General features: G+C 49.2%; 9 protein-coding genes across 9 annotated transcripts, besides 36 other annotated features; all 9 read right to left on the bottom strand.

The window, feature by feature from the left end:
* Positions 1-3,120: part of a sequence feature (heterozygous, Esmeraldo-like haplotype) that runs on past the window's edge.
* Positions 525-561: a microsatellite.
* Positions 609-633: a microsatellite.
* On the bottom strand, positions 657-2,201 carry Tc00.1047053504427.190 (hypothetical protein, conserved; the record flags this gene model as incomplete). The annotated part of the gene is made up of 1 exon (XM_814395.1): positions 657-2,201. One exon carries the CDS (start codon positions 2,199-2,201, stop codon positions 657-659), a length of 1,545 nt encoding a protein of 514 aa, XP_819488.1.
* Positions 2,231-2,258: a microsatellite.
* Positions 2,274-2,303: a sequence feature (AT_rich).
* Positions 2,393-2,422: a microsatellite.
* Positions 2,460-4,658, bottom strand: Tc00.1047053504427.180 (uncharacterized protein; the record flags this gene model as incomplete). Its single annotated transcript, XM_814394.1, has 1 exon — positions 2,460-4,658. The coding sequence occupies one exon, from the start codon at positions 4,656-4,658 to the stop codon at positions 2,460-2,462; it is 2,199 nt and encodes a 732-aa protein (XP_819487.1).
* Positions 3,121-3,432: a sequence feature (areas merged during assembly that could not be assigned to a particular haplotype. This can correspond to areas where the two haplotypes were merged or to regions with more than two copies in the genome that were merged during assembly.).
* Positions 3,433-9,174: a sequence feature (heterozygous, Esmeraldo-like haplotype).
* Positions 4,768-4,792: a microsatellite.
* Positions 4,941-5,039: a microsatellite.
* Positions 5,184-5,990, bottom strand: Tc00.1047053504427.170 (hypothetical protein, conserved; the record flags this gene model as incomplete). The annotated part of the gene is made up of 1 exon (XM_814393.1): positions 5,184-5,990. The coding sequence occupies one exon, from the start codon at positions 5,988-5,990 to the stop codon at positions 5,184-5,186; it is 807 nt and encodes a 268-aa protein (XP_819486.1).
* Positions 5,432-5,512: a microsatellite.
* Positions 6,127-6,150: a sequence feature (AT_rich).
* Positions 6,151-6,174: a microsatellite.
* Positions 6,690-6,725: a microsatellite.
* Positions 6,795-6,818: a microsatellite.
* On the bottom strand, positions 7,069-8,274 carry Tc00.1047053504427.150 (oxidoreductase-like protein, putative; the record flags this gene model as incomplete). The annotated part of the gene is made up of 1 exon (XM_814392.1): positions 7,069-8,274. One exon carries the CDS (start codon positions 8,272-8,274, stop codon positions 7,069-7,071), a length of 1,206 nt encoding a protein of 401 aa, XP_819485.1.
* Positions 8,481-8,504: a sequence feature (AT_rich).
* Tc00.1047053504427.140 (hypothetical protein, conserved) lies at positions 8,695-11,493 on the bottom strand (the record flags this gene model as incomplete). The annotated part of the gene is made up of 1 exon (XM_814391.1): positions 8,695-11,493. One exon carries the CDS (start codon positions 11,491-11,493, stop codon positions 8,695-8,697), a length of 2,799 nt encoding a protein of 932 aa, XP_819484.1.
* Positions 9,175-9,315: a sequence feature (areas merged during assembly that could not be assigned to a particular haplotype. This can correspond to areas where the two haplotypes were merged or to regions with more than two copies in the genome that were merged during assembly.).
* Positions 9,316-9,417: a sequence feature (areas merged during assembly that could not be assigned to a particular haplotype. This can correspond to areas where the two haplotypes were merged or to regions with more than two copies in the genome that were merged during assembly.).
* Positions 9,418-15,373: a sequence feature (heterozygous, Esmeraldo-like haplotype).
* Positions 11,540-11,560: a microsatellite.
* Positions 11,801-11,821: a microsatellite.
* On the bottom strand, positions 12,056-14,698 carry Tc00.1047053504427.130 (5'-3' exonuclease XRNC, putative; the record flags this gene model as incomplete). Its single annotated transcript, XM_814390.1, has 1 exon — positions 12,056-14,698. One exon carries the CDS (start codon positions 14,696-14,698, stop codon positions 12,056-12,058), a length of 2,643 nt encoding a protein of 880 aa, XP_819483.1.
* Positions 14,811-14,842: a microsatellite.
* On the bottom strand, positions 15,137-16,354 carry Tc00.1047053504427.120 (hypothetical protein, conserved; the record flags this gene model as incomplete). The annotated part of the gene is made up of 1 exon (XM_814389.1): positions 15,137-16,354. One exon carries the CDS (start codon positions 16,352-16,354, stop codon positions 15,137-15,139), a length of 1,218 nt encoding a protein of 405 aa, XP_819482.1.
* Positions 15,374-15,439: a sequence feature (areas merged during assembly that could not be assigned to a particular haplotype. This can correspond to areas where the two haplotypes were merged or to regions with more than two copies in the genome that were merged during assembly.).
* Positions 15,440-21,430: part of a sequence feature (heterozygous, Esmeraldo-like haplotype) that runs on past the window's edge.
* Positions 15,854-15,886: a microsatellite.
* Positions 16,640-16,659: a microsatellite.
* Positions 16,759-16,798: a sequence feature (GA-rich).
* Positions 16,958-16,980: a microsatellite.
* Positions 17,072-17,204: a microsatellite.
* Positions 17,486-17,548: a sequence feature (A-rich).
* Positions 17,726-17,750: a microsatellite.
* Positions 17,938-17,975: a microsatellite.
* On the bottom strand, positions 18,162-20,195 carry Tc00.1047053504427.110 (acetyl-CoA synthetase, putative; the record flags this gene model as incomplete). Its single annotated transcript, XM_814388.1, has 1 exon — positions 18,162-20,195. One exon carries the CDS (start codon positions 20,193-20,195, stop codon positions 18,162-18,164), a length of 2,034 nt encoding a protein of 677 aa, XP_819481.1.
* Positions 20,237-20,279: a microsatellite.
* Positions 20,387-20,425: a sequence feature (T-rich).
* Positions 20,507-20,538: a microsatellite.
* Tc00.1047053504427.100 (hypothetical protein, conserved) lies at positions 20,580-21,317 on the bottom strand (the record flags this gene model as incomplete). The annotated part of the gene is made up of 1 exon (XM_814387.1): positions 20,580-21,317. The coding sequence occupies one exon, from the start codon at positions 21,315-21,317 to the stop codon at positions 20,580-20,582; it is 738 nt and encodes a 245-aa protein (XP_819480.1).
* Positions 21,404-21,430: part of a sequence feature (T-rich) that runs on past the window's edge.

Below are 21,430 nucleotides of genomic sequence, written 5' to 3'. Positions count from 1 at the left end.
CACAAAACACTGCCATATGTTGGGGCCACGTCTCCCCTGCCATCTGCTGTTTTTTTTTTTTGTTGTTGTTGTCTTCTCTTCTCCCGCGGGAATTCCACAAAAAAGAAGTCTCAATTCATCTCGGAAAAGATGCGGCGGCAGCCGTTGGCAATGAAATGGCACCGCGCAGGTGGACACATCTGCCATGCTCCTGTCTGTACGCAGGCGTTGATGATTCCAGAAGAGCCGCATGCACGTTCCACGTTTCCCCCCTTTCATCATTACATTCCCCCATACGTTTGTGTTTGCCTCCGTGGACGTATTTCTCTTTTCGACAATCCAGTACGCCTGTACCGCTTAAAAATAATTCACGTGCTCTCTGTCGTCGCTTCTCAACATGTAGCCACTGTCCCCTTTTCCCACACTTTTCTCCCACGGCCCTTGCATTTTCCTCGAAAGAAACGACCTCAAAGAACTAAACAAGAGACCCAGTTGCAGTTAGCATACAAATCCCATAAGCGCTGCTTTATTTTATGAATAGAGCAAATAATATAATAATAATAATAATAATAATAATAATAACAGAAAAACAACAACAACAAATAACAACAGCACACTCACACAAATAGAAAAATAAAAATAAAAATAGAAATACAGAACAACTCTCTTCCTCAGCGTTACGGCAGACCCATTGACCAATGTACCGGATGGCGCAATTGAAGACTAGCGTATATGCCATCCCCATTTATGCTTCCTTTTGGTTCCTCACTGCAAGCCTTACTTGTGGGTGAAATAGCTTCGTAATGCACATACACATGTGAGGTAAAAGTGAATGACATCAGTTGAAGCAGTTCTTCGCATGAAATCTCATCTGTTGCCCCAGTAGCAACAGCAACTGGCTTTAATGACCCTACAGAAGTGGACGAGGTGGTGATGCGTTGAGAGGAAATGTGCATTGGACCAGAGGGAGAAGAAAGAACAGTCTTTATTTCCTCTTCAGCCACATCCTCCATATAACCCTTGAGAAACTTCCCGTACACGCTTTCAAGTGAGTTTGGTTCAAAGAGGTAACACAAATGGGGTAGCAGTTGAATGGCAAACTGGAAGTTCATAGACTCCTCTGGTTCCAGCATCACTGGAGCACAAAACTCATGCACCACAACTGGAGTTACCGTGACGACACGCCGCAGAAGTTCTATGTATTTCAAATCTCCACTCCGTGGCCCGGCCCTCTGCTCCGACCACAACGGGACGCTGGAAAGGCTCCCAAGACTATTCCCAATCCAGGTGGAAAAGATGTCAAAAAAGACCTGCTGTACACGCACAGAAATGCCAGCAATGTTCACCACATTGACATTCACCAAAACACGATACCGAGACACTCGTCGGGCTTCAGAGGAACAGCATAGCAGCTTACTCACGTGGGCCCGGTAGTAACATGTCCCCAGCACCACGTAAGAGGGACGATACCACGCCATTCTCTGATCCTCCACAGGAACAAGCGCGCGGAGGAGAACATCATCATTGAAATCATCATCCCCCTCTCTATCCGTACCACCCTTCCCACTACCATTGGGAAAAGAAAGCAGCAACACAAAACCCAATGTTAAGGGTCCATGAAAATCCTCAAGTTCTGGTAAGGCGTAGCTAAACGTGTATGTGCAATGAAGATGACTTGGTACAGCCCCTTTTAAATATTGTTTCGGCATCTCGGCTTTCAATACCCCCGCCGGAGCCACGACAGCCTCATCACACTGCTCCGCCGCCACGGTGAGGATTCTCCCTGCGGTAGCCATCACGCTCGACGCCAAAAATTGAGCATTTTTTTCAGCAGGGGCCCGATTCTCCCAAAACTGCGGGACGCCAAAGGAGAAGAAACATCCCACACCATGTTGCAATCCACTGGCTGTTGTCGCACGGGATTCCGGCTCTGGCAGGCTTTGTGTCTTGCCGGCTGACGGCGACGCTGCAGACCCCAAGATAACTGGCACGATGCGCACCGTGTGAAAGAGCTTCCGCCACATCAGGTGAAAGTCACTTTCTCCCATCGCCGCCATCAGTGCCGCCCCCTCACGGTCAAGCTCCCCATTCACATTAGAGAAGGCGATGGTAAGCCGAAAGCGCAGGGATTGCCATGACAACAGCAGCGGTGTGCCCTTTTCATCAAGAGGTTCAGAAAGTCGTAAAAACTCCACCGCCAACACTCTGTGAAGAATATTCATTTCGTGAAACTGCTCCACAGTCAAAGGGGAAAAGAAAAAAAAAAAAAAAAAAAAAAAGAGGTGTTCACGTGCAAAAAAAAAAAATAATAATAACAATAATTTCCTTTCTCTCTGGCAATCAACAACACCAACAGGCAACTCACTTTTTTAAATTTTTAAATGTCTATGTCAACTGTGTCAGCGTTCTACTGAAAAGGAAAAAAAAAAAAAAAAAAAATAAATGAATATATATATATACTATTGGCGCTGCAAGCGGTGTCACAAGGGGTCCAAATCCGTCTCAGAACGTTTCCACGTTGTTTTCTTCGTCTTCTTGTTGTAATAGTAGACTTTACCCGTTGAGGGGTCCTTCCGTTCGGCCCACTCCGTCGCGTTTTTCTCCTTTTTCTGCTGCAAGCCCGTCAAATCCGCGCTAAACGGCCCACCATTCTCTTTGAGCGTGTCCTCCAGCTTCCACGTCGTGGCTTTGGTTTTCCTGTGGACATAGTATGTGCGACCGCTGCTGGGATCCGTCACCGCACGCCACTCGGCACCGCACGTTGGGATGTCCTTCACGCTCGCTTCCTGTGACACATCCTTGAATGTATCCTCAATCTTCCATGTGGTCTTTTTTGTCGCGATATGAACATAGTAGCTCTTACCACTTGCGGGGTCACGCACAGATTTCCACCCAGTTCCACATGTAGGTGCTTTTACCTCGACCTCCTTCGCTGCGCCCTCTTCCTGTTTCCTGCTTGCATCGTCGCCTTGCACCTCCACCTGCGCCAATGAGGGCTGCACATTGAAGGTCTCAAATGCCAAATTGGTATTACCAGATTTTTTGTCATCAATACCGCCACCGCCGCCTTCTTTCTTCACCTCCTCATCTATTCCCAGTGAGGAGGACGAAAGCAACGGCGTCTTGGGAGCTCTGCCGAAGATACGCTTGTCGGCCAACGGCTTCGGTGCCATATTGTGCACGGAAGACAAGATACGAGACTCTATTTCAAGTGCTCGTTGTAGTTCATCCCGCAAACGGCTCTGTTGTTCCGACTGTGCTTCAGTGGGTTCCAGAGTAGGCTTCTCCAGCTGCGATGGAACCGGTAACTCGTGCACCGACGTCTCTGCTGCTTCTTTTACAAGATTTGGAGTTACTGGAGTTGTTTGTTGCATAGATTGCTGCTGTTGCTGGGGAATAACAACTCGGGGAGGCTGCGGCGCTTCGTCAGATGATCCATCCATGGTGATTGGGTGCTGTGTCATTGCGGCCACCAAATGTAGGGAATTTTCTGTATAATCTTGACGGGCTGCTGAGGACGATTGATCAGGCGCACAGTCGCCCTGTTGAAGTTGCCGGAGATAATCCTGATGTTGGCGAAGAAACCGACGAGATGCATCCATTAGACTCATTTCACCGGATCCCTGCGCACTATTCATGTTATCGTAGGTCTCTAAAGCCCTGCGCAACTCATTTAAAAGTACTTCCTGTTCCACACGTGAAGGAAGGCTATGGGAAAACGAATACGCGTTCCGTTGGTGCCACGGCTCTGATTGGGTGATCATCGTACCGTTATGCTCTCCTACACGCGGGCCGGCTTCTGCCAGTTGCCGCTCTGGAGTTCCGGCAATCACACTCCATACACCCCGATTTAATTTCTGCTGCTGGCCAAACGGGTTATTACTAAAGCGGATATCCCCATGATTTTGCCCATTCCTCGGCGGGGAGCTGTGAATACTTGAAATGTACTCCTCTCGGCGTCGATCACGCTCCGCCAAAAGACTGTCAATGATTGATGCCGCCCTAATCGCCTCTCTTGAACTCCTCGGCATAAAAACTGCATCATGCGAGGGTTGTATTGCCTCCGGCACATTTCCTCCCCCTCCTTCTGAAAATTTCCCCTCATTGTGGTTTGCCCTGACGTTTGGGGAACCCCCGATCCCCCTCAGGAGCCTGTTTCTATCTTCTAGCGGACCGCCGCGGGAATATGCGCGGATGAGATGATTCATTGCATCTCGAAAGCGCTGTTGCGCTTCACGTGTGCGGAATGTGACAAAAAACCCCTTCCGCGGCGGAAGTCCATCCTTTATGTTTGCAAATAGGGATGAGTATTCGTTCAGCGACAGCAGCTGCAGGCCTCTCTGCCGTCTCGAGTCGCCAAAGGCTGCCACAGGAACCTCCACGAACACCTCGTCCTTTGGCTCATGGAAGGGGACAAAGACGAGTAGTGGACCCCGTTCGCTGCGTCTTGCAGCCTCACGACGCCATGAAACACACGCGAGGGCCAAACACAACTCGGACGGCGCCTGAACGGAAGAAAGAAAGGCAATTTCTTCATCACCATCATATCGATTCATAATATTGCCTCCATTTCTATGGTCCCCGTTGGAGCGACGCAAATGCCGTTGCATGATGTCGATAAGAGGCACACACTCGGTGTAGAGTGAGTCAAGCAGTGGAGAGGAAACAGCAATGTCCATCGTCTCACCTCCTTCTCACGTCTTTTTTTTTTTTTTGTGTGTGTGTGTGTGTGTTTTGGATTCCCTCATCCACAGTGTGCGCATCGCAAGAAACAACAACAACAAACCCAATAATAATAATAATAATAATAATAGAGACGCACATGCATGGGCGTATTTCCCACTAGCAGGAAGTTACCACACCAAAAACAATGATGATGATGATCATCCTCTCGGCTTACAGCGCAGAGAAAAATAATAATAATTCAAAAAAACAAAAAACAAAAAACAAATTTCTTTTCAATATTAAACACACATATATACACACACATCTATATATATATATATATATATAGGTGTACATGTATATCTATCTATCTATCTGTGTATGTATTTATGTGTGGGAGTGTGTGAATTTCCGACCCAATAAACACATATCATCAGAAAAAATAAATAAAATAAACAAATAAACAGATGCAATCTAAAACAGTGAAATGAGGACAAAAAAAAAAAGCAACAACAACCAATTCCAATGACTCTTCTTTTTCAGCACAAGTTGATGCCAACACTCCCACCAGTATTACCGCAAGGAGTGAGCTCAAGAAGCACCCGCTTCGCTTCAGCCAAAATTTCCTCCGCTTCAGCGTGCCGTGCGGCAAACATAAGCTCGTCGCTCTCGACATTTTCACACAGTCGCTTGGCATCTTCAATCCGAATCATCGCCTCGCGCCCATCGCCGTAAAGGTCACCTACAAACGGCACAAACTTACACCTGGCTACATCCATAACGTCGCTCATATTAACACCATCATCATCCGTATCATCTCCGTCTATATTCGTGCCTTTCTCATATTCATCATCATCATCGTCATCATTGGACTCCTCATCGCGTCTAAGGCGTTTCCGCGTCGCTGATTGTATTGGTGCAATTGAAGTAGCAGCCGTTGTTGTGCTCGCCGACAGGGCCACAGGTCCATAATTCTCCTTCTCTTTCCCCTGCTGCTGACGCCCTAGTACGTGATCGGCTTCAAACTCCTCAACTGTAATCTTCCCACGGAATGTTACCCGAGGAGAGCACCCAACCCGCGGCAGGTCCCGTCGGGCAATGTAATACTTCCCGCCGCGCAGCGTATCTAGCGGAGAATCCAGCGCCACAGCCCTTGGCTGAACGCAACCGGTGGAGTCACACTCTAACACACTAGTGATGCAGTACTCCTCCGCCAGCTCCTGTAGGGTGATGTCGCCATGGAGTTGAATTGGTGCAAACGCCGGTGTGTGTGCATCCTCGTCACAGAGGAAAAGCGCTACACCAGAAGATGGCTTTGTACTTGCGTCCATGGCCTTTTCTGCCATGTCAGCTCCTATTTCCACAGAATTCAAATATATATATCTGTCTATCTATCTAACCATCTATAAAAACACAATATGGAATAGCAAGAGATGGAGTGTACAGCGGCGTGGTGCATGTGTGTCTTTTAAAGGGTGGCACAAAAATAAAAATAAATAAATAAATAACAAAACAAAACAAAAGAAAACATTATTGTAATAATGTATGGAATTAAAAGTATCGTGAATACGTCACCCGCATTTCGGGGCTGCGGGGTGGCTCTGTGGTGAAAGAAAGGGATGACGTTCTTGCAGTGCCCTGCTCACCCAAAGGTGGTGCCGGTTCCCACGGCACAGAGACCTCGTCATCGTTGTGTTCACCGACCCACTCAAAACTCTGTTCCACAGGTGGCAACGCCACAAAGAGAGCGGTCTGCTCTGTATACGCAACGGGGTTGACACCCGGAAGAAAAGACTGCGGGATACGTATGTCTCCATACTTTTCAAATAAATTTACAGCAATTCGCTTTGGGGGCATATTCGTGCGTACCCCACCGACACATGCACACACACACCCACACTGAGGGAGAGGAAGGGATACTGCTCTAATATAAAGGGATCGACCACGTATGTATGTGAGTATATATATATATGTGCGTGTAGCTGTGGCCTGCGTTCGACCCAATAAACACAAGAAAGGAAATAAAATAAATACTAAAATAATAGAGAAAAAAAAAGAAAAAAAAAGAAAAAAAGAGAAAATATGAGTACTCAATCTCTTCGCAAGCCAAAAATAAAATTGGAGATTCCAACAGATTGCTCTTACCCTTCATTATTATTATTATTATTATTATTGCCACTACTAACATGTGTCAGACGCCAATAACAACGTGTGGCAGTCATAAATAGTCACTGGAGCTGCACTTTTGCGTTCCGCCCGCCAACACACAAACACACGCACGCACAAAGATACAGAAATAGGAATTGCAATAAAAAAACCATGCTACATCCAAAAAGACGATATTTTTGAGGGTCAATGGAGAAAAGAAGAGGGCTATTGACAAATACCTCTCCTCCTTACACTCCCACCTTGCTCCACCCTTGATCACGCATGAACCTCTTCTGATGCTGCTGGTGTCTCCGTGGGGGCTGTTTCTTTCCTGCCAGTGTTGTTGCCGTTGTTGTTATCAACGAGGGAGAGACTTGAGGCCAATTCAGCGCTCTTCCGTGCAGACTCCATCAGTTTGTCGCACACGTACTGCGTCGTAAATGCCATTCGTGCCCACTGTTCTGACTTCTCCGGTACCACCACCGATGGCTCCTCCGGATCAATGCGCATAAGCGCAAGCCCAACGTCTCGCCAAAGTTGAACCATCTGAAACGTATAATCCTCGTCACAGCGGCGTTTCTCAACATTCCTGTGAAAAGAGAGGGTCCCTTCTGACCCTTCAAATGAGTTTTTCTCAATGCTGAACGTTGGAGCATCCTCATCGGTAGGTTTGATCGCACCGTAAACGGTAATGATACCATCATCTCCCTTAATGCGCACCAGCTGCTCGTAAGCTGCATGGTATGTGCAGAAAAAAGTGGCCAACACAGGCTCACCTTCCACTGTAAAGAGAAGTTCACCAGAAAAGGCGGAAATGCCATTTTTTGGACCGCTGCATTGCGCCACGCGACCCATCACCGCGTCTGGCAAAACAAAGTCCACCATGTGAAGAAAGTAACGCACGCAGTACCAGCCAACGTCCCCCAACGCCCCCATCGGCTCCTGCGCAGGATTTAGGCGAATGTCGCTCTGCAGAAATTCTTCGGATGCCAAAAAGGCAAAGTGTGCCTCCATACGACGCAGCTTCCCAATCTCGCGAATGGCAAGACGAACATCTTGGACGCGACGTCCATGCGACAACATTGTGCCGTCCACAAAAAGTAGCCTCTTTGCGGCAAAATGTCGTAACCATTCCTGCAGGACTAAAGAAGACACGGCGGTGGGCTTTTCGCACACCACATGCTTCCGGTGTTTCGCACATTCCAACACCCATTTGTGTCGCGCCGTGACGGGGATGGGGATATACACGACATCCACGTTCGACGACGCCACGACGGTTTCGTAGTCCCCTACCAGAGGTTTTTTTGCAAAGGGAATAAAGGCGTTAAGCTCATCCACAAACTTCTCCCCACGTAACTTGTCGCGACATCCCACAATTGTAATTTCGTGCTTCGCCTCGTGGATGGCTATCCATGTCTCTCGAAGCACCTTTGCGGCGCCAAGAACGCCTACGCGTATTCGCGTTTTTGGAGAAGGTGCCATTATTATTATTATTATTGTGAACACTGCTCTCCCTCTCTCTTTATCCCCTCCACACCCTTCCTTTTTTTTTTTTTTGTGTGTGTGTGTGTGTCCCCTTCGTGTATTCCACGGGAAAAGCAACAAGCAACGAAGCGAGCCAATATGAATATTACAGAGGTTATGGAATCGTGTAAACGATGACATTTGCATAACATTAATAAAGGTTGATATATATATATATATATTATTTACAGGGTAAATATATTTCAAAACGTGGCCAAGGAATAAGCCGTCTTGCATTTCTTTCCAAATTCCCTCCTAAAAATCAAACTGAAATCATTTTATCATCATTGAAAAAACAATCAAATATATATATTCTTAAGATCGATCTTTCTTTTTTTTTCTTTTTTTCTAAAAATGCTTCGTACGTGTACATTGAACCTAAACAGCAAACCGAGCTGCGTATGGGGTGTAACGGCCATTAGAAAATATGTAAACTACTACTAACATAAGGAGAGAAGAAGCCCGTGGAAAGCTTGGATGCAATGCAATTATACAAGTGGCGCGACTTCCACCACCCGGAACGCACAACTGCTGCGGCCATCGACGTGTAGGCACCGTGCGCGTGCTGTCAGGAGATGGTGAGAGCATGTCCTCTTGTTTGAGTTCCACACCGCCAATAATAAAATCGTAATCGGAGTTGTTCAATATACTTAACTCCGTACCGCGCGTGGGAGTTTTCCCATCCAAGTATATATCCAAAGGACACGCGCGACCCATCAAAGGAATATTGTAAAAATTAGTGTAGGGAATTTCTTCTAATGTAGCCGGACGACGCACAAAAGGAGGAACAGGGGCTTCTGATGGAGCCACCTGCTGTTGAGGCTGCCCAACTTGCAGAGAAGCATAATTCTGAGGATGTTGTTGTGCACTCTGTCCCTGTGCTTGCAGTGAAGCACAGTTCTGAGGACTTTGTTGTGCACTCTGTCCCTGTGCCTGCTGAGAAGCATAATTCTGAGGACTTTGTTGTGCACTCTGTCCCTGTGCCTGCAGTGAAGTATAGTTCTGAGGACTTTGTTGTGCACTCTGTCCCTGTGCCTGCAGTGAAGTATAATTCTGAGGATGTTGTTGTGCACTCTGTCCCTGTGCTTGCAGTGAAGCATAGTTCTGAGGACTTTGTTGTGCACTCTGTCCCTGTGCCTGCTGAGAAGCATAATTCTGAAGACTTTGTTGTGCACTCTGTCCCTGTGCCTGCTGAGAAGCATAATTCTGAAGACTTTGTTGTGCACTCTGTCCCTGTGCTTGCTGAACCGGTGAGTATGGCTCTGATGCGGTTTGTTGTGGCTGGGATTTGAGTGGCGATGCAGCAAGTGCTGGCAGGTCGCCTTCTCCAGAACGCTGAGGGATCGGCCATTGCTCGCCTGACACCGTGGCTGCCGGTGTCGCCGAAATATCAGCTGATGCAGATGTGCCCCCGTTTTGTGGTCCACCTGTTTGCACAATTTGTTTCGTTGATCCTGTAGCTGAAGGTGATGATGGGGCCGACTGCTTGTTTTCGAAGCCTGGAACCTTCTCCGTGTTCATCACATTGCTTGCCGCTGCTGATTCCAAGGTCAGGGGCTCCGGCGCTGATTGCTGTTCTCGCTGTTCTTGTTGCTGCTGCTGCTCTGACGGTGGTTGTGGAGGTTGTGCCCATACAGGGACCACCGTTGCCGCCACGGGTGGGTGGTATGTCTCCACAGGGTCCTGAGACGGCTGCACGGAAAGTAGTTCAGCGCCAGTCGTTTTCAATGCTGCCTGTTCCGACGGTTGTGCGGTGGGTGACTGAGGTGGCGGTGGGCCGCCGAAAAGGTCATCTAACAAATCTACATGTCTGCCACTGTTAGCAGCAGGCAACTGCGGCGTTTTCCTTGGAGGGCTATCTTTTCCGAATAGTGCCGCATCCAGACTTTGTTCAGCCACCATGCGGCGTTTATTGTCACGGATAAATGGTAGCTCCTTCGGTGCCTCTTCTGCAAATCCTGCCTCGATACCGGCGGGATATGGCTCAAATTGCAGCCGGTTTAGTGCTAGCACGGTGTGCTTAAGCTGCTCCACCACAGACTCCTTATCGTAAAGCATTCCGGCAAGCTGCTCCCACTGGTCTACGTATTTCTCGGTTCCGCTGTCTTGCTTTTTTTCTAGACCTCCCTCCTCCGTGTTTTTCTTCAGATCTATCAGCACGGCTTCCAGGTTCTCAATTTCGTCCAGGAGCGGAATGACGTCATTCGAGACATCGCGATGAATTTGAAGTGCCTCCAACTTACGCATCTTGGCCTGTGCCGCGGCCAACTGGTCCTCCACCTCGGCAATAAGGGCTTTGGTTTGAATTGTAGGGGCCGTACGAACGGCGGGGAGAATGGGGGCAATGCCGGCCTCGTGGGCAGACTTTGCGTCAATTTCATCTGAAATGTTCTGCCAGTGCTTTAACTCGTCGCGGAGGGCGGTGAGGGCGGCTGAGCCGGAGATCACTTTGTCCTTCGCCGCGTACTGGGTGTCATACTCCAGCTGCGCAATCTCCCGCTCCAGCGTTCGGACCTTTTCCTGCAGGTCTCTTTCCTCTGGAAAGAGCAGGGCGGTGCGGGCGGCGATCTCCTGCGCCAGATCATTGTCCATCTCCACCACCTCCGTTTCGCTGGGGAAGATGCCAGCCTTTGTGAGGGCCTCCACCGCGCGGACCGGAAGCCGTCCCGATGGCTTAGACGATTGTGTCTCACCACCTTTTCCACTCGCCGCTGCCGAATCGTTCGCACCTCCTGCTGAAGCCGTCTTCAGTGGCGGCGGTGGGGCGGAGGCGGGGTGCATGCGAAATACGACCTCCAGACGCCCCGGTTTGCCATCAATCCTAAACGAGATACTCTTCTTCTCGCACATGGATTCCCCCGCAAGGATGCTGCACATACCTGCCAGCGGTATCTCAAATCCCGTTAGTTTTGAGGTATGTCTGCGGTTGGTGATGTCGTACACGGAAAAGTCAATCATGCGACGGTCTTTTGGGGAATCAAAGGAAACTTGAAAGCTACGCGCAGAGTTTATTTCCTCAGCCTTACTGAATTCCACCTCGCCGACCGTGGAGCATACGGAAGGATTAGACGTGATTTCCACTCCCTTTCGCGAAATAAGCATGACATAGATACACCCTTGCCGACAAAAGGGGGCGAACAATCGTACTGGGTGAATGGTGACGGTGTACAACGTCATGGCTGCCGTCTACCTCCCCTCCCCTTCCCTCCACTCTCTCTTTTCGTATATATATATATATATATATGCGTGGGCTCCCTTCTGATCCCTTTACACAACTCAAGGGATTTTGCTTCTCAGCCCACCGTCCTTTCTTCCTCACCCTGGCTCCCTACCTAATTATTCCACTTTTATTATTTTGTTTTTCTTTCCGAGGAACTCTCGCCACAGCTAATTAAAGTTTTTCTCGTCACAATAGTAATTTCAACCTTCACTTTATCGCTGGCTGCGGACAGGTGCCAAAATAAATAAATAAATTCAAGCCATTAAAAAAAAAAAAAAAAAAAAAGAGGACTGACATTAATACAAACACACGTACATGAAATCCTCTTTTCATGGAGGCGTGAATAGGCTTCTTAAAGGGAAAAAAAGAAGGTACTTTAAAATTTAAAATATTATGTTGTTACGTATCCAGCCACCGCGGTTTAGGCAGCAATAACAACAGCGGATGATTCAGTTCCCCCGAACCCTTTTCTCACCCCCACTATTCGTTTATCTTTAGTTAGCAAAGCCACAGCCATAATCACAAGGCATTTCCACCCACGCGTGACTGTAATGCCTCCAAGCGACGCCGCACCGCCTCCTTCTTTTTCTCCAGTTCTGAAATGACATTACACGTAGAGAAATCCCCTTTTCCTTCTTCCACCTCACCCTTTTTGTCGACATAATCACCGTTATCGCTGTTCCCACTGTTGCTGTCTGAGACGTTCATCGCGGACGCAGGACGCTTCACAACGGCTTTATTTGTCTCATGGGACGAGGAAGACGGTGCCGAGGGAAGGGACGGTGGGGTGATGTATCCTGGAAGAAGATCCGGTACAAATGTCGCCGATGTTAACAACGGCTTAGAGGCAACACGCCAGCGCAGGCGGACACGCATCGTCCGTGGGTTCCGTGACAGGGGAGGGCTGGTATGCTGACCGCAGACAAAGGTGTCACCCACCACAGAACCAACGTTCTTGATCATTGCGACGTCGCCCAGTACTTCTGTGGGCGCTGTGACGAGAGTGAATCCACGCCCCTGTCGCACTTCAACCTCCTCTGAGAGACGAGGTCTTTTCTCTTGCACGGTCACCGCGGGGGTGAGAGGCGCGTCATTAGTGTGACTTTCATTGCTGCAGGCACTCTTCTCATTTCTGTTATTGCGATCCGAGGCTTCAGCCTTTTTGGACGCAGCGATCAGCGCTGCCGCCGCCGCCGATGAAGCCTTGCGTGCTGGACGCGTGTCAAAGAAAGAGGACACAAACAGACTTGATGTGCTGACTGCTGGCGCTGCGGCACCATTCTCACTCTTTTTCAAACCTTCTGCTGTTGTAATTTCGGACAACATTGCGGACTTGGCCTGTTGCACTTCCATCGCAAATGCTTCTGCATCCCAATCAGCAACAAAAACCATTTCGCTCCCATGAATAGGTGCCCCGTGCACCTCCTGTGCAAGCATATGAGGTCTGGCAGCCAATGCATAGGCGCGGAATCGCGTTCTCTCCTCCTCCGTGAACATTGCTTTCTTCTCCTCACACCACGCCGAAATGGCAGAAAAGTTCATTTGTTCCACAGGGGCCAACACCATATGTTCAATCTCTCCATATGCGTTGCGAACAGCCGATGGAAGGAGTGCGGTACTCCGTGCGGGAAGCAGCACGAGAAGCTGCACAAGTACATCTCCAGGGCCATCATCCCACAGTTTGTCCGTAGTTTCCACCGCGTTCGAATCTGACGTGGCGCCACGGTGCCTCGAATGACTGCGTTTTTTTGCCAACTCCATCAGGGCATCGTACGACAACATGCCGCAGTACTTTCGCAGCAAGTGAAGAGGCGGGGCAGTACCATACGGGTAGTAGCAGCCCCAGTGCTCCACTACCCCTGCACTGTTCTGCAAAGACCATTGCAGCATCGTCCAGTACGCATAGCACTTTGGTGCCAACTCCGCCTCCTCCTTCAGCTGCCTCTGCTTCCGAAAGGTGTCATCGACAAAACCCCAATCGGTGGCGCCTTCCTTGCCATTGTCGACACACAGACCATCGCCACAAGCGCGCTCGCGACGCATCTCTGCCAGAGAGTCTAGTGCGTAACGGGCGGAGTCAAATTGAATAGTGTTGGTGACGGGATCAATAATGGAACGATCACGCGAGATGAAATCGGTGGCGAGTAGCTCCAAAAGGTCGTCCAAGAAACCTTCTTCAATGCGGCAGCCCACCGACGGGAGAAAGTCGTTCCCAAACAGGAGAAGAACAAATACCACATCATGAAGCGCCCGTTCAAACTGCCGGTTCCTCCGCTCAGCCTCCTCTGCGGAGTCCTTGCGGCTCGTCTGCAGCCTGAGTTTGTTTCGCAACTCCTCACGAAAGGCGTGAATGCTAAAAAACGTCGAGGCCCACGCGTCACCCACTTGATTCCGCCAACTACCGCTGTCACCACCACGACTAGCGCCGCCGCTGTGATGACTTGGGGAACACTCGTACCGGAGGACGTGTATGCGTGGCTCGTGAAGGATCAAGGAGCACACCGTCACATCCGTGTCAGAGCTGCAGATAACGTGAGACGTGTTTGGATCGTAAGTTGACTGTGAGCGGAAACGTCGAATGGCGTCCGCTATTTTACTTTCCCCTTCACCCGGTCGCCAGACGTCATCTACAATAAACGTGATTGGGGTAACGGGGACATCTCCCCCTGTTGTGTTGCCTCGCGCGACCTGTTGCAGCTCATCCCGCAAGCGCTCTCCGTTAATGCGCTCCGCACGGCTGGCGCAGTAGAAATGCAGCGCTTCTGTCAGTCGCGACATAAAAGGCGTGCCGACGCTGATGCTATTGCTGTCCCACTCAACGGCGTTTCTCCCACGCGATCCACCGCCGCTACGACGTCGCCGCCGGGAGCGCTGCTGGGCGAGCTTGCCCATTGGGGATATGCCGTCCACAGCCAAGTACACCAAAAAGCGTGGGCGTACAAGACGCAACACGATGTCGTCAAGAATATCAAACAGTTTTCGCAAAATGGCGGCGTCAATGTCCACCGCGGATGCCTCACTGGCAGTTGCAAGGGCGGCAGCTTGGTACACCAAGCCATTGACATCAATATACAGGCAATCTGCGGCTGGGCAGCTGCTGCTTGACAAAAAACACGGGGCAAAGCGTCGCTTTAGCCACGTTAGCAGCAACGGCACTCCCATTCGTCAAAAGTTCCTACAATGCTCAGTGTTCAAACAACAAAATTTCTTCTCCTTCGGATGTAGAAATGCCACGTAACCCCCACAATTACCAAAATAAAAAAGTGATAGACGGACAAACCAAAAAACAAACAAACAAACAAACAAGAACAACAACAACAACAACAGACATTGCGACCCTAATGAGAGCTTCCATCTCTGCTGGGTACGCAGTCCATATTGTTGTTGTATGCATTAGAGATATGCATACAACAACAATAACAGTAGCAAAAGGAGAATAAGAGAGTAGCCGTTATTATTCAGAGAAACAACAGACACACCTCCCCCCAAAAAAAGCAAAAAAAAAGCACACACTTCCGCCACTTCTTCTGTACATGAAACCAAATTTCTCACCATGATTCCCTCTACATAGCTGTTTGTGCCTGTTTTTTCTTTTTCTTTTTATGGCTGCAAAACACCATACATGTCCTCCAGTGTAAAATAACCATCGTCATCCACGTCACACTCCATCAGTGCTGCCTCAAGCTCAATTGTATTCATCTCTGAGAGTTGTTGAATGTCACGATCATCCGCTAAAACCTCCTCATCTATCAAACGTTGTACGACCGTCTGTATGTCCCTCACCGTGATGGCTCCATCCCCATCCGTATCCAAGAGATGGAATAGATCACGCATTTCACATTCTTTCATCTCCGCACTCTCTTCCCTCTCTAACCGTATGTGAGAGAGAATAAAGAGAAATTGAGAGAACGTTACACCCTCCATCGAAGAATCCTTGACTAGAGGTGCTGAAAGCTTCGTTTCTTTACCACTACTCAAATCCACTTTCGAGTTGCCCCTTCGACGACTTGACCCGGCTTTGGATGACAACGGGGACCTCCTCGTCTGACCCTGCCCAGCCGAAGAACTTCCTGCCGCTACAGCCTGCGACTCTGCCGCCGCCGCTTCCATCGCGCGCAGCCGCAGGACATAATCGATAGGCTCATCATTAAGGTCGTGCACCATGTCCGACACCTCCAGCGCCGACATGCGTATTCCCAAGTCGTTGAAGAACTGCTGCAGCCCCTCGATTCCTAATGTCTCCTCCATCACCTCTTTTGATTCCTTTTCGGACTCGTTGTTTTGTGCTCCCTCCCTCTTATCCTCCTCTTCTTTCTTCTGCTGGTGCTGCTGCTGCTGCTGCTGCTGCTGTCCCTTCACTTCACCGCAAAGCGTACTCTTCATGCTTACCGTGTCTGGTTCCCACGCTGTTACTCCATCGTCCTCACCTCCGCCTTTCTTCTCCTTCTCCTTCGCAACAGCAGAGTCCTTTTCTTCTGGAACTTCCAAGTTACCCGACAAGCAGCGTTCCGTAACCTCCGGCAGAGCCATCATAGGCAGTTTTGTGGCCGTCAACGTTAATCTGCCGTAAGGCATCGTGGAACTATTCATGCGTCCTCGCCGTTGCTCTTCCATCGCAGTGTAACGCCCAAAAACCTCATACGCCTCCTTCGCAACCGCTGGGGAGATAAAGTAGCGTTGCGCAAGCCGTAACACCTCGTCCTCGGTCAGGGGCCGCCTTGGCTTCGAAAAAGTGTCTGCATTTCTGGGCTGCAGCTGCGGCTGCTGATTCCGTTCATCCGGAACTAAATCTTGGAAGCCGAGTGACTCACGCTGCATCTCACTACCTCCCCTCTCACAGCCTGAATGAATTATGCCCCTCTCGTTTTGTTATCGGTGCGGCTCCAAAGAAGTGTCTTCGGATAATTCCTCTTCTCCCAGTGGCCGGTGTGACCTCCACAGACAAAAAGGGGGTTGGTGGGGGGAAAACGGCACAAAAGAGAGGGGGAAAGTAAAAAAAAACAACAAAAAGACAGCGGAGTAAAGACGGGGAATTCCAAAATGCAATGAAAGACACCACACAGACGGAGACACCAGTCGGCGTAAAGAGAAAAATAAAATAAAAACAACAACAACAACAACAAAAAAAAAGAAACGTACGTACAGAAAGAACGATAGAAAACCACCACTACCAAAACAACATTTGTGCGCATTAGGAAGGCGTAGGCTCCAGCATGACTCCTCTCTCCCTCTCCCTCTCCCTCCCCTCCCCTCCTCCTTTTCTCACAAATGGTGTGGCAACGTCAGTGACAAGGCTGAAATCCCGAAATCGTGTTCCGTCATTCGGCCCTGCCTTCTCCCATCAGATATTTCCGCTACAAATAAGATTCTAAGGAAAAAAAAAAACACCCACCCACCAAACAAACAAAGACACACACACGCAAAAAAAAAAAAAAAAAAAAAAACTACGCTCAACCTTTCAAACGACAACAAACAAACAAGCGACCATATGAGTCTTACAATCTCCCTTTAAAATAATAAAACAAAACAAAGGCAACACACACACACACACACACACACACACACACACACACACACACACACACACACACACACACACACACACACACACACACACACACACACACACACACACACACACACACACACACACACACACACACACACAGACCTCATCCTCCTCTTTCCGTGCATGAAAACAAACAAACAAACAAAAAAAGAGCAGCGATGAAAGCATAGAAACCCAACGACAGCGAAAACAATGGCCAGGTTTACGAAGGGGGGGTCTCTGTGTATATAGAGGCATAAATAAATATAAAATAAGAGAGGAAGGAGGGGTCATCACAAACCCGTTTCTGCGCCTGCTCACAACCCACCACACACAGACACACACACACAAAAATCCCCATAAAATTAATTCGACGTCTCGCTTTCTCATTCATAATTTCATTTCTTCTTCTTTTTTTTTTTTCATCTGTTTTTTCACCTTTTTTCACTTTTTTTTTCTTTTTTGCGGACGCCCATGCGTTTGTGTCTTTGTAGTTGAACGCATCCAACGTTGGAATTCACACTCACAGAAGCCAAAACAACAACAACAAAAAACAGGCACGCACACACACAGAGAGACGGAGAAACTCCTCATATTTCGTTTGTGCCGTCCATCTTCAATGCCTGTAGGTAGGCACATGTACACACACACACACACACACACACAAATCCACGTGGACGGGTGGGACCACTGGAAGGGGGAGAGAAACAAAGCACACATGCATACACCCAGACTCAAAATGTACATGTAGACATCCACACACCCACACAGGTACACCCACACTGAGTGGCGGTGTCGCAACTCCACTCTCCTCTCCCCTCAAGAAGAAAACAAAACAAAGACAACAAAAAAGAATAATAATAATAATAATAATAATAATAAAAACAACAACGCAGCATCAAAAAGGGAAGATTTTGGAGGGGAGGGAAGGAGGGGCGAGACAAAAAGAGAAGGACCACAGTCCAACGGGAGGTGTCAGTGCCCACAGGAAAAAAGAAAAAAAAAAAAAGAAGAGGGGAGCCACGCAAGGTGATTATCATTCATCTTGCATTTGGAGATATTCCTCCTCCGTCTACATCAAATAGAGACTCCATTCCTTCCCTCGATAAGTTTCGCCACAATTGTTTGATCCGCGAGGGTGCTGATGTCGCCAAGGCCGTCAAAAATACCGGCGGCAATTTTGCGCAAGATGCGACGCAGAATCTTACCAGACCGCGTCTTCGGAAGTCCACACTGCGCCGGGTGGATGTGATCGGGTGTTGCCAGCGGCCCAATCACTTTACGGACAGTAGCCCTGACGGCATTGAGGAGATCCTTGTCGATTATGGTGTTCTGGTGAAATGTGACATAGACATAAATGCCCTCCCCCTTCGTATCATGCGGGATGCCAACAACGGCGCTTTCCACAACAAGGGGGTGCGTGTTTACGGCGTCCTCCACCTCGCTGGTGCCGATGCGGTGGCCACTGACGTTCAACACGTCGTCCACGCGGCCGGTAATCCAGTAATAGCCGTCCTCGTCGCGGCGTGCACCGTCTCCTGTCATGTAATACCCGTCTACGGAGAAGTACATCTGCTCGTAGCGCTCAGAATCCCCAAAGATAGTGCGGGCCTGCCCCGGCCACGGGCTCTTGATCACAAGGAGCCCTTCACCGGGACCGTCAATTTCCGCATTTGTAATTGGGTCCAACAGGGCAGGCTCGATACCAAAGAACGGCAGCGTTGCACTTCCAGGCTTCAGCGGCGTGCAGCCCGGCAGCGGTGTAATGAGGTGCCCGCCCGTCTCTGTTTGCCACCACGTGTCGCTGATGTCCACGTGGCCTTCGCCGACTACCCCATAATACCACCTCCAAGCCTCCACGTTGATTGGCTCCCCGACGCTACCAAGAACGCGGAGTGTCGCTCGACTCGTCCTCTTTACGGGTTCATCGTCATATTGCATGAGCGATCGAATAGCTGTTGGTGCGGTGTAAAAAACCGTGACACCATACTTATCCACAAGCTCCCACCAACGGGAGGGTGTGGGATATGTTGGTGTGCCCTCAAAAAGCACGGACGTGGCGGCGTTTAGCATGGGACCATACACCACATACGAATGGCCTGTGACCCAACCAATGTCCGCGGTGCAGAAGTACACGTCTTCCTCGTGGTAGTCAAAGCTGTACTTGAAAGTGGTTCCCGCAAACACCATGTATCCTCCAACGGTGTGAAGAATTGCTTTTGGCTTACCGGTGCTGCCGGAGGTGTACAACATAAAGAGTGGGTCTTCTGCGCCCACCCACTCTATGGGACAATCCGCCAGCTGGCTGGCTGTCATGGCGGCAACCACATCGCCATACCACCGATCACGGCCTGACTTCATTGGAATATTCTCCCGACCGTGTCGCTCATACACGAGGCATTGGATATGATGACCTTCGCTCTCACATTCCGCAATGGCCACATCCACAACCTCCTTAAGAGGAATGGGCTTCTCTCCACGAAAAGAAGAGTCAGCCGTAATGACAAGTTCGCTGGCGGAGTCAATGATGCGAGAGGCAAGCGCTTTTCCAGAGAAGCCGGCAAATACAACGGAGACCACGGCTCCGATGCGGGCTACTGCCAGCATGAGCTGCACAGTGAATGGGATCATTGGGAGGTACAGAGTGACCACCTGGCCCTTCCGGACGCCATACTGGTGCCGTAACACGGCTGCCAGCTGCAGAACAGCCTCATGCATATTGCCGTACGTCACCGAGCTGGTTTCCCCCTCTGCGTTTCCTTCCCAGTAGTAACACACGCGGTCTTTGTGCTGTGTAAGGTGGCGGTCAAGAGCATTGTAGCAAATGTTAGTCCTTGCTCCATCAAACCACTTCACAAAGACTTTTCCTTTACTCTTGTGGAAATTGAACTCCATCGCCGGCTTTTCTGAGGGCCATAAATTTTTCCAGTAAAAGTTATCTGCTGCAATCTTGCTCCAGAAAAGAACGGGATCCTTCTTGGATTCGGCGTACAGGGCCTGGCGATCGGAAATGGATTTTCCTACATACGATCTAGCACTATTTGCCTTATAAGGCTGAACAACGTCTTTATCGTGCCGATGACGGGCCTCCTCTACTGTGAGGTTTTCCATGTCACTTTATTGTTTTTATTCTTTATTTTTTATTTTTGTATATAAATAAATAAATAAATAAATAAATAAATATATATATATATATTTTGTTGTTGTTCCTATTCTTCCTTGTGCTGGTTGAATTGTTGTTTATGCGCGACAGTGCTGTTTGCGTCTGTGTCTGAGTGTGTGTACTGGTGTGGCAAAGGGGCAAAAAAAGAAAAAAAAAAAAAAGACAAATAAGAGCAAAAGGATGATCGATAAACTGGAACACAAAAGAAAGGCGCATTATTTCTTCCCCCCCTCCCCCCTCCCCAAGCTGCATTCTAAGCCACACAAACACGCACGCACACACACACATACAAATAAACGCTTTGCTCGTATCAGCAGTATGTCTACATCCACTTATGCTTTTGTCTTTGTTCTTTTATTTACTAAAAAAATAAGAAAATCATACCGTGGACGTGTCGGCATCGGGGCATCACAGGCAATAGTATTTCCAATGAGTCGTGGCACGAGCACCACAACGACAGCTACTGCGGTGATCACCAACATGGCGTGCCACATGATGAGCCGGTTGATTCCACTGCCGCTCCCTATGGCCTCCACGCGCAGGTTGTAGGAGAACTTCCGCCATTTGTCAGGTTGAACTGGAAAGGCATTACGTGTACCGCGAATCTCCAACACAACCAAGTCGTCATTCTTGACCCCATACTCGGTGTCACCGTTGTCGACATCGCCATCCCCGTCAATATAGTCAAAGAGAAGCTCATCCACGTGTGTCTTAAAGTGCAACATGATAACATCCGCAAGCTTCCGCAGGCCCGGGGCGAGTTCCTTCGCAGGCCATATTTTTCCTTTAATGGCAGATCTGTGCACACGCCCCACGTGTATCCGGTATTCAATGGACGGTGAGCCCAAGTGCGAGAGATGAACGAGATACCGCGTGCCCTGTTCCACCCCGGTTAACACGTACCGTCGTCGCACCTCGGTGGCCATACTTGCGGGAAATGCCATGGTGTCATTAAATCGCACCTCCCCCACTCTCAACACGTCGTATTCCCCATCATATATGTAATGAGCAGAGGCCTCCGCGCAGCCGGGAAGGACGGCAGTAAGAATTACAGCGATAATGAGCCACATGATGGAGACCAATCTCCCTCCCCGTCCCTCCCGCTCGATGAAGGCCCACGTCAATCAACTTTTCCCCCTTTCATTGCATGCATTTTAAAATACAGACAAGAGGAAGAGAGAGA

The sequence above is a fragment of the Trypanosoma cruzi genome, genomic scaffold, assembly GCF_000209065.1.
Source record: "Trypanosoma cruzi strain CL Brener 1047053512269 genomic scaffold, whole genome shotgun sequence".
In the NCBI taxonomy this organism is placed as follows: Eukaryota; Euglenozoa; class Kinetoplastea; order Trypanosomatida; family Trypanosomatidae; genus Trypanosoma; species Trypanosoma cruzi.
Note: the sequence above shows the minus strand (reverse complement) of the source record. Positions and strands in the feature narration are given on the sequence as shown.